Genomic DNA, 11,310 nt, shown 5'->3' with positions numbered 1-11,310 from the left:
TAAAGTTTCTAAGTCCATCAAAAGTGATTTACAAATTTTTGGTAAAAAATGATTGGTCCAAATTTTAAAATAATTTTATTGGGGGTTAGAAGTTTTATATTGGGCTGATTTTTTGTGAGGATGATTTATTCACCATATTGACCATCCTAATAAAAAATTAATTCAATCCGAAACTTCTAACGCATATAGGACAAATGTTTTGACTCCATTTTGTCCCCCTAAGATTGTTTGTTGAAATATATATATCATCGTCAAAGCCTTGCCCCAGAGAGATATAAATCGTTGCATGATTCAGCCTAGTCCCTAGGATAAATATTTTTCTGGTTATCATAATATCGGGGACACCTTTAGAGTTTTTAGAGTATGAAAAATTGTTTTCTTCTTTTTATATTTAACTAGTGGGTGGAAAATGCCTGCCCTTGCACATGATTTACAAAGAGAAAATTTGATCAACTTTTGGTGGAATTCCCATTCTGGCTCACCATTTATTTTAATTCTCAAAACATGAACAACAATATTGCAAGTTTTTCAAGTGTTGATCTTGTAATTATAAGATAACGAGATTGTTAATATTTTTTTTTTCTTCTAAAGTGACAATCTCACCAAAGAGTAATGTCCTTGCCAGATTGTCTCTTTATAAGCCAACGAAATTGTCACTTTGAAAAAAAAAATTATTATTAACAATCTCACTACTATAATTATAGTGGCGAGATCGTCATCTTGAAAAACTTGCAATCTCACTCTTCAAGTGTTTGAAAATTTAGATGAACAATTAGTCGGAATTATATTTTCGTCATATTCAACTCACGATATAGTAATTTACCCATTTACAAACCTTAGTTTTATATAAGGATAGAATTTTCTTTATAATTAACAAAAGAAAGATTTTATTTAAAAAAACAGAGAGATAAATAGTCTAACTTTGTAACATGCATGTCATCTAACGAAATGTAAGACTATTTTTAGAAAATTTAAATATTAACTAAAATGAATTCGTATGGACCGTACTTATCCTTTATCATTATAAATAAAATTTATATAGTGAAAATTCTTTGTCATCAGCCTTTGATGCTTATGGATACATAAAATAAGAAATCATATGAATATTTTACCCCATATGATTAGCTATTTATTGAAAAAATTATCAAAATGATCACAAATTGGACAAAATGAATGGTCTTGTCATATTTCTAAAATACTTATCTTGTCTTGATGGTATGTGTGGTTGGTGGGGTATTACGTGTACCTGGGAGATTTGAATCAGATATAGTGTTCTAAAAGGTCAGTTTTCACATTGGTGTTGGTCGGGCCTTCCAGTTTGGATAATCTCATCATAAAATATAAAAAAAAAATGGTTATCAAAAAAGTTAATATCCATTATGGTATTTATTATTTTTACCAAAACGTGTAGGGTCACATTTGGTCCCCCAACATTTCTTTTTATAAAATTATGAAAAAACTAGAACTATATTTAGGGCCTAAGGCTTTTTTCAGGCTGGAAAAGGTTAATGCAGTTTAATGTCCTTGTAACACATGCCATTTTGGTAAAGAAAAATACATTTATTTATATATATATAGTGGTGTCCCTTTCAAATTTCGATGAGGAGTAGTTCATGTGAAATTCAGTTGGTTGTTTCTGTTTTTATTTTATATTAAATAATTTGGCCGTCTTTGTCAACAAAATAGTTTGATAACTGTCATTAATATAAAAATAAATGCATAAGAAGGAAGAAGAGCACCACGTTTGCTGATGAGATGCACTGTATTCTGGAGTGGCAATCCAGAACCCTTGCAAGTGTTGGCAGGATTTTGTACTGATGGATGACGTGGACATTTTTGACTAGATTTAAACAGTCCACCTGTTTAATCACTAATGTAGAAATTGTAAATGACTTGGTTTTCAATGGGAAAGTAGAATGATCCAGTAATGTTCTTAAAATGTTTATCAAGAATCAATTACCCATTTTTGGTATTTATTTTTATCAAAATGGGTACCCATTCTATTATCATTTGCAATTTTACCATTTTAGACTTCTTGTCAATCTTTTTATTTTTATTTTTATCGATTCTTCTTGTCAATCTCAATTAATGGTTCAGCTCAAGTTGAAAATAATGGTATAAAGATAAATTCAGCTAAATGGATTTTTAGAAAATATAACTTACTAGTATGAAATTGAGAATACATGATACAAAGAGAAATTCAGTCTAGTAGGGGTACTCATCTTGTTAAAATTAAATAAATACCAAAATGAATATATAACTTTTGTGATAGATATTTTTAAAACTTGGATGAATCACGAATTTTGGTAAAATACATGACCGTTTAAAATATTAATTTTTTGAAATGAGGTGTATGGTTTCTTAGAGCACCAACTAATCCTTGGGGCATCTGTAGTCATGGTTTCAAAACTCATCAGAGATCGAGACATGTTGTTCAAGTTGTCTTGGTATCAGGCATGGACGAGATAAACTGACAAATCAATTTTTCGGACGAGATTTAAAATTCCGAGTTCAATTTTTTATTTTTTTTCATTTTTGAATAAGATTTTTCAAACATATCAAAAAATTCTTTCGAGACGACTCGATATTTGGCATGGATAAGATGAGACATGAAAGCAAGTTTTAAAATCATGTTTATAGTGCTCAATTTTCGCACACACCAACAATTTTTGGGATAAAACTTTAAGAGTGGCTCTTGAGGAAGAATTCAAATCTAAGACTTTTGTTTCTTGAGGTATAATTTTAGCCATCTCATTAATCCTTAGAGGTTAAATACCCATTTTAATAACTTAGATGATTTTAAAATTAGGTATCCAATCTCAACATACCCACATTAAGTTGACTTATTTGAGTCATCTCATATTAGACGTGTAAATCTTTTTAATTAATTTAATATTATATATTTTTATATAAATAATTATATTTTTATTAAAATAATTAGAAGATGACATATGCACATACTCATTTATTTAAAATGCTTATTTCTAATTTAAATTAAAGAATTTTCGAAGATTACATGGTAATTTTTTAAGTGTTGATTTTCTAATTAGAAAGTCTAATATCAATCAATAGTAGGCTGATGTGGCATGGACACAGAACCATAGACCTCTTTCCTCGGGATACACAATTACAATTCTAATGAAAGATGTGCACTTATGTATCTTGAGGAAATATCTATGGATTCACTATTGACCATAGCAAATAACAAGTACAGCAGTAAAGAACTCTGCATCGTAGCTCCAGAGAATAAATGAATTAATTATATATATATATATATTTGTTTTCTGGAACTATTAAATAAGAATAAATGAGGTCTTTTTAACTCTTACATGAAAATATTCTGTAGTTAAGCAGTAATAGGAAGCACACAGAGAAAGGGAGAGTCTTTGCGTTTCTTTACTTCCAGATATCTGGGCAAATTTTTTGTTCCCACTTTCCCTTTAAAGAGTAGTGGTTTCTGGTTTCCGGTTTTTGTGAGAAATGTGTGGGTTTTCTCGGCTCACAACCAAGCCTCTCACATCAGGTGGTTTTTCTGCTTCTGCTGTGAAAAATAGAGGAGTTCTTGCATGTCTTTACATCTGAAGGTGTGTGGGTTTTCTTGGATTTGCTTCTAATGGATTTTTCTTCCAATTGGGTAAGTGGGTTTTTCTGGATTCCATTTTTCTTCAATGGGTTTTCAGTTTTTTTTTTTTCTTTCTTTCTTTCCTAAAGCTTCTGTTTTTTGTCTCGTTTAAGTTCTTCATTTGGTGTTCTCTTTGAATTTTTTTGAATCTCCTGTTTAGATAGTCTCGATTTATTTATTTATTTATAATTTCTTGTTGATTCTATGCGGAAGATCTGTTTTTTGAAGGATGGGGTTGATTGGATTTCTATTTTACTTGCTTTTTGCTATCTTAATTTCTCTGTTTTTCCTCTTTTGTTGCTCATTGGGTTCTCTTATTTGACTTGGATATTCTTTGAAAATTTCCAAGAGTTATAGGGCTCTAAAGAATTCTATTCAAGTTAGTAATTCAACACACATTAAGAAGAAGATGAGATAATATAGGGAAAATGAGGGGGAACACAACCCTGGAACCTCTACCAAATTTTATTATTCTTCATTAGCATATTTTGATTTGTATATCAATTCGTCATGGTCAAAGCCTTGACACACAAAATTTTGAGGTTGGTTGAAGGATTCTTATTCTTCTCTTATATTAATTCATGCGTGTTCATATGAATCATATCAGCTCTCACCACCTTAATTCATCTTCTCCTTAGAACAGGGTTTGTTATTGATGTTCATTGCACATGAATGAACTATAAATTCCTTAGTTTATCATGTATTAGAGCATCTCCAACCCAAGTCTTCAAATATTTCCATCAAATTGGCAACTTCTTCAAATTTGAAAATGAGGTCCCTCCAAACCACTTTCAACCACTTTCAACTCCAACCAGCCTTCTCTTTAAACCAATATTCATTCTTTAAAACACTATTCATTCACTTGAAAAAGATGAAATTGGTTGGGGACAAAAATGGTATTTGAAACATGTTCCACGAAAAGAGAAGGTCAAAAATGGCATTTATGCAAAAAGAGGGACAAAATAGGTATTTAAAAAAAGGTGAATAGTGATTTAGGGAAGCCCTTCAAAATTTCTCTCCCCCCTATATTTGAAGGTGTGAATAGTGGTATAGAGGGGGTAACTTCAAAAATGAAGACAGATAGGAGTTAGGTTCGGAGGTCTCCATCTCTATATTTGGAGTTTTGAAAATTGATTGAAGATGCTCCTAGGGCTAAACCTATATGTTTGTGAATGCTTATAATTTTTTTCTTGCCTAGGCCATTTGCTTGTCTTTTTTAGCATCCTCATCTTTGTTATAGATTTATAAAAATGTTGGTTTTTCTCCCCCGCCCCCCAACATTCAGCTCTATAAACACATCCAATTTAACATCTCATAAATTTTCCGCCTATTATTTTAAACGGGACGCTTCAATCACAACACTCCAAAAGCACACATCCACTATAACCGTATAACTTTTATTCAATGGACCTCAATCTATCATTCCTAATGGATGATAGAACCAAAGGTAAGAAAATAGTTAAATAACATATTAATATTTAAGGTACTAGTATGTAATGATATTTCCGTTTAGGTTTGATCGAGTTATCCAAGGCCTTGACCTGACACCTACTTCCCAAATTTCTACTGAGTTCTAAAATCCCAACCCAAGCCTGACCTAAGGTGTCAGGCTAGAAGGTAGGGACTTCCCAAGTTGCATCCATACTTTTTTAGCATTTTTACACGTGTCTAAGCTTTCCTCGTTTCTAGTTTTTTGTTAAGTTTTGAACTAGACTCTCTTTAATCTAATGATCCACCAAAGCTTATCATCCCACCCTTGTCTCCATATTTGATTTTCTCTTAGACTCTCCAAGAACCCCTTTGCTACTTTTAGATATTTTTTGAGAACTTCATCCCACATCATTATATCCTCTGCCTCTGAGTTACAGATTCCTTTCACTTATCATTTCAACCATAAAGTACACATTTTTTTCCTTGTTTCTTTTAGATTCAACCTCTGTTTTATTTAGTATTGTTTAGTTTCATTCCTCTCTTCCATAATTTGTGTTGTTTGATTGATGCTTTCCTAGAATTACCTTCCAATCTTTGCATATTGATCTTTTTGTTCTATCTCCTATACATTATATTCTAAACGTCAATTAAATGTTTAACTATCTTTTTAAAATATAGGTTTGCTAATATATGACTGGATGCCATTGCAAATTCAAAGCTTGCATTTTTTACAATTTTATTTATTTTCTGAATCTTCTTCCTCCATGCTTCCTCGTATATCCCTCGTATTTGTTTTCCTACATGATCATTTAAGTCATTCTTATAGATATTCGTTTTTTGTTGAGAATTCTTTCAAAAAGGTAATCGATTTCTTTACAAAACCATTTCTTAATGCTTTTTCCTAATACTACTTGAGGTTCATTAACACTAGATATGGTTAGTATATCCTCACATAGCACTAGTTTTATTGTCAACAAACCATTGCCTAGTTTTTTTTAACACCTACAATTTTTTTTTTATGAATGAAAAGATCTTTATTAAAGATTAGGGGGAGGTTGAGATGACCAACCTGGACAAAGAGTACAGCAAAAGATAAAAAAACAGAGATTAAGAGCTACCCATACGATTACAAACCCAATCCCACCTCCCTATAAAGTCCTCAAAAAAGCTCCCTTTAGCTTCCACACAAACTAAACTCCAATGGAAAAGGAGACCCAAAATATCAATGATAATCTCATGGTCTTCACGCTCCTTAGCTTCAAAGACTCTAGAGTTCCTTTCACGCCATAGCCCCCAACAAATTGCAAAAGGAACAAGCCTCCAAAGCTTCCTCTTGAACGGTTGGAAGCCCACTCCCCACTATGACAACACTCATAGACATCCCAGAGGGACCTTGGAAAGAAGCCCGTCATCCCAAACAAGCCAAGGAAATGGGACCACTGCTTCGAGGTTAGCGCACAATGAAGAAGAATGTGACTCACCTACAATTTTATCCATTAAAGTTATATCAGCTACCACAATTTCCATTTCTACATTTTCATGAAGTTTGTAGCCATTAATTCCTTATGTTCTGCCCCATCTAGGTTGTTTCTTGTTTTATAGCAATCAGCCGTATCCCCCCACCCTTTTTTCCTCTAAATCATGTGGTTAATTGGTGTAGTATTGATGACATTATGTGGTGTTTAACTTCCATGTATGAAGAAGCAGATAGAGACAATAAACAAGATAGTTGTACTGTTCCAGTGAAAAAAGCACTTTTGAGTACAAGATTTAGTCTCCTTTTTCTGTTTTGTTTTATTTTTCACTTTTCTAGTTTTTTACTTGTAGTTATGTACTCATTGTATACATACTGGATGGCTAATGCTTCTGTTGCTTTTACATGTATCGGTCGGAACTAGGCACTGACCTTTTCCTGGTTCCTCTAAAGAATAAGGAACATGAAATCAGATCTGAAGAAGGGATGGAACTCCATAGTTCCTTTTCGTCTGAGAGGCAAATCAGCAACCGGTTTCTGTATGTTCTCCAAAGTGCGTTCCGCAGGCCTTAGTCCTGGCAGAACACCAGTTTATCTCAATGTGTACGACTTGACACCCATGAATGGCTATGTTTATTGGGCGGGTTTTGGCATCTTTCACTCTGGCGTCGAAGGTATGTTAGCTTTATTTTCTGGATGTGATTTTATGGTTCTTGATAATGTAGCTTAAATCTGTAGTCTTTTGCTCTTGAAATGGATTATAGCTCAATTTTATCTACGATTAAGAAACTCATAATGCTGATCTGTTCTCATCCAGTTTATTATTTCTGTTGTATGCTATATAATTATAGGAAGTTATCATTATAAAAGCAATGGATAATATATGTAAAATAGGTGTACTATACATGTGCAGAAACATCCTAGATCGAAAAAACTTATGTTTCACATATTCATATGTTAAATGCTATATACTTGTACCATTACATTTCGGGTCTATCAAGTTTAACTAATAGATACATATCTAACAGATGGTGTGTGTGTTGACTCTTAAAGTGAGAAGGGCTGTTAGGTGTTTCAACGGGTTTTTTTGTTTTTTTAAAGAAAATCTCGGAATAAGGAGGATGACTACATGCTTCTATTGAACTTTGTTTGACGAATGCATTTATAAGGTTCTTGTTGGGTTTTCATATCCCTAACAACTTGAAATCTAGGAATTTTCTGTACCTGATGAATTGGTTTTTTCAAGAGGTGTAGGAGTACATGTGGTGTGTGGGTGGGACTCCAATATAATTTATTTCTCCTTATGGATTAGAAGGATGCAGCAGTTTATTTCTACACACCATCAAGATGACCTTGGGATGTCTTGGTTTATTAATACTTCAATCCTGTTAGTCTCTCACTTTACAGTGTGGCAGGAGGACCAACTGTGCTGGGACTTGAACATAACTCACTTCTTTCAGATGAGAGGGGGCAGTTGACTTTATGAACGAAGAGGCTCTAAGATTCATTGTGCACTCTGATCTGCTGATCTCCTATAGTTGACGTTTTCTTTGTCTTTACATATTCTTTCTCTCCTCTTATAAGCTTATTTGTACATGCTATCGACAGGACCTTGTGATCACTAGGTTTGTCCATACTTCGATGCACCAGGTCTCTCGCTTTCCGATGGTGTTTCCATGGTCTTACTCTTCCATTGAATCATGTACCCATTTTGTCTTTCACATTTTATTTGAGAAAATGCCACTTTTAAGTTCTTTCTTGATTTAGTGAAAGGGCACTGAGTTACCTTTCATGGAAGGTTGTATGAGGTTTTGGTGGAGTCCCATTTGAAGTAAGTTGGATCATCTGATTGACCTTAAGCTCTGCCCCCTTACTGTTGCTTGGTATAGTGTGAAGAAGTGTAAACTTGGATTGCTACTTGGGGGGTGTCTAGGTGCAAGAACACAGGATGGATTGCTTAGGTAGCTCCTGCCTCATCCTTGGAAAATGTTTTTACGTTTCGATCTTAAACATCCCTTTCTAAAGATGAAGCTAAGTCTGATTTACCTGCCCTCATATACCAACTAAGCGGAACAAGTAGGGGAAAAAGGTTTAGTTAGAAAGAGAAGAAGGGTAAAAAAAGCTTTTAGTTATGCCTCCAGAAATCTTACCACATATGAAGCAATGATAGGAGAAAAAGTACATGTTCCTCTTCACTTGGACTGACATTGATATGTTTCTATATTAGTCAGTATAGGTGAGAAGCATAGAATCATTATCAAAGAGTATTTGTGTTTCAGTGGGAAAGGTGGGAGATGGGTGTCTTGTACGTGGAGGTGGAATGTGAATAGTTTGGAGAATTAATTCCTTTCTAGGAGGAAATTAAGTTCTAATGGGTGGTTAGGACTCTATATGTTATTTAATTCCCCAGATCTATATGAGAAAACATTTAGAGAAAATATTATTAGACTCTTGTTGTAATTTTTAGACTAAATTGGTTTTAGAGGTCCAATCTGCCTTGAATGAGATCATTATCTATCTTCTTTATCATTTGTATTATTATTATTTTTTTGTTCTTTAAAAAGTAGGTATACCCATGCGATACCTTGTATTCATTTTGTCAAATATTTATTGAATTACGTAAAGATGTTATGGTGGGTCTCATTGATGTTTACAGTTCATGGCGTAGAGTATGCCTTTGGAGCTCATGACTACCCGACAAGTGGTGTTTTTGAGGTTGAGCCTCGGCAATGCCCAGGCTTTAAGTTTAGAAAGTCGATATTCGTGGGAACGACATGCTTGGACCCGATACAGGTTAGGGAATTCATGGAACGCCATTCTGCAAACTACTATGGCGATTCATATCACTTGATAGTTAAGAACTGCAACCATTTCTGCAAGGATATCTGTTACATGCTCACTGGAAAAAAAATCCCTAAATGGGTAAATCGACTCGCAAAAATAGGTATCTGTTATGATTTGTTTTTCCTCAGTGCACACCCCTTGTTGTTGGATCTATGTCGTTCGTGTTTGAATGAGTCTTTTGCTTAGTGCATTTACTCCTGTTTTGAAATTTTGGGTTCGCAAATGTTTCATGGATGTTGACATGGGTGTTGGTATCTGATGTATGCCTGATCATTAGAATCATCATCATCACACGCACACACACACACACACAAACCCACACACCCCAACCCCACCCCACACCCACTCACCCACACATACACACACACACACACCCACACACACCCACCCTTACATCTATAACTGGACAATAATGATCAAACCCCAACACCACGCCACACTAGTGGGATTGTTTTGCTACCTGACCAAATAGACACATTGTAATTGCCAATGTCCTTTCTTAAAAAAAAAATTTCTTTCCATATTTTTTAGAGATGCTATTGGCACCCCAACTTTTACTTATTACACCCCAATTTCTTAAATTACTTATTACACCCCCATTAAAGATTGGAACACACTATCCAAACACTACAAAGGTTTGGCTCAAGTTATTATCTCAACATTATAACACTCGTTCAAACAATTTCAGCAGTTGATTACGATTGGAATTTGGCTTATATAAAATCCAAAACCTAAAAATAGAAATCTAACAAAGAAAATGAGCGATTTTAATGGCACCCCAACATTTACTTATTCTCAACCATTCATTCATTTTTATTTTTTATTTTTAATAGGGGTGTAATAAGTAAATGTTGGGGTGCCAATAGCAGCTCTCTCTCTCTCTCTTAATGATGCAGTGCATACCCGTTTCTCATCCAATCTTATATTGATCCTCTTGTTAGGACACTTCAGACCACATAGTAAACACTTAGTAGCTTGCTTGCTCAACTTTTTTTTTTTATTCTTTGTGAAGGGTCACTCTGCAACTGCTTGCTTCCTGAAGCACTTAAGGTATCTGCTGTGAGACATGATCCCAATTATCAAGATTATGACAACGAGAAAAGTAGGCTACGGTGTGCCTTCAGCTGCTTGTCTTCAATATCAATGCGACAGAAACAGTTGTCAACATCTTCAATGTTTCTACACTCACCCTTGAAAGGGTGCTTACCACCATGGGAATTTAGAAGATCCAACAATGTACATTTGAAGGAAAAGTAAGACAATTCACATCTTATTCCATCACACCTTTGAAGGAAATGTAAGACGGTCACTTCTTATTCCTTTTCATTGTGTTCCTCAGTTGGAATTGCTGAGGGATTTCTACCATTTCTCATAACTTTTTGGGAGATTTTCTTAGTAAAGAGACGTTAGTGTCAATGTTCTAACCTGCTTTATAAGCTCTAGGAGGGGAAAATCCCTGAGTGATGTTACTTTGTATGTCAATAGTAGAAGGATGTATATATTTTTTTTTTCCAATTTTTTTCCTTCCCAGTTTGTGGGGTTGAGACTCATTGTTTTTTGTAAAACTCTATTCTGTCGTTTGAACTCTTTAAAATGTTTTTTCAGAGCCCTGTCTTTTGTGTTTTGGGTTTGCAAACATAATTCGAATCGAAAACCATACAGTAAGATAGAGTAGATAGAAGATGATGGAATTCATGTGCCTTGAGTCACAATAATGGTAACTTGCGTACAAGATGTTACAAGAATGTTGATACGGAGGAACTACTGAGATTTTTTTTTTTTTCTTTCTAAAATCATTTTTCTTTGAATGGATGCTCTCCCTTCGGATGGAAGTATCTTCCATTCCATGAGATTTCCAACCTCTAATCCCACTCTAGATATTTAGTGATACAATTGGATTGTTATAAGAAAAAAGTTGGTTTGAAAATAGAAGTTCCCG

General features: G+C 34.1%; 1 protein-coding gene across 4 annotated transcripts; it reads left to right on the top strand.

Moving 5' to 3' along the window:
* Window positions 1–3,320: 3,320 nt before the first annotated feature.
* Window positions 3,321–10,975, top strand: LOC147403561 (deSI-like protein At4g17486). 4 transcript variants are annotated; one of them, XM_086439170.1, is made up of 4 exons: window positions 3,321–3,584; window positions 6,952–7,201; window positions 9,184–9,471; window positions 10,384–10,975. In XM_086439170.1, exons 2-4 carry the CDS (start codon window positions 6,991–6,993, stop codon window positions 10,626–10,628), a joined length of 744 nt encoding a protein of 247 aa, XP_086295296.1. In that variant the 5' UTR covers window positions 3,321–3,584; window positions 6,952–6,990; the 3' UTR covers window positions 10,629–10,975. The 4 variants fall into 4 exon arrangements, with proteins under 4 accessions (XP_086295296.1, XP_086295297.1, XP_086295294.1 ...); XM_086439171.1 differs by having other exon boundaries at window positions 3,321–3,634; window positions 6,981–7,201; XM_086439168.1 differs by having other exon boundaries at window positions 3,322–3,634.
* The last annotated feature ends 335 nt before the right edge of the window (window positions 10,976–11,310 follow it).

The sequence above is a fragment of the Akebia trifoliata genome, chromosome 4 (assembly GCF_017979445.1).
Source record: "Akebia trifoliata isolate Shusen 1 chromosome 4, ASM1797944v1, whole genome shotgun sequence".
Lineage (NCBI taxonomy): Eukaryota > Viridiplantae > Streptophyta > Magnoliopsida > Ranunculales > Lardizabalaceae > Akebia > Akebia trifoliata.
This window is presented reverse-complemented; position numbering and strand designations above follow the sequence as displayed.

Coding starts and splice junctions, on each gene's coding strand:
- LOC147403561 (XM_086439170.1), top strand. CDS start 6,991: ATGAAATCAGATCTGAAGAAGGGATGGAACTCCATAGTTCCTTTTCGT. Junction 7,202..9,183: donor CTTTCACTCTGGCGTCGAAG/GTATGTTAGCTT, acceptor TGATGTTTACAG/TTCATGGCGTAGAGTATGCC. Junction 9,472..10,383: donor AAATCGACTCGCAAAAATAG/GTATCTGTTATG, acceptor TTCTTTGTGAAG/GGTCACTCTGCAACTGCTTG.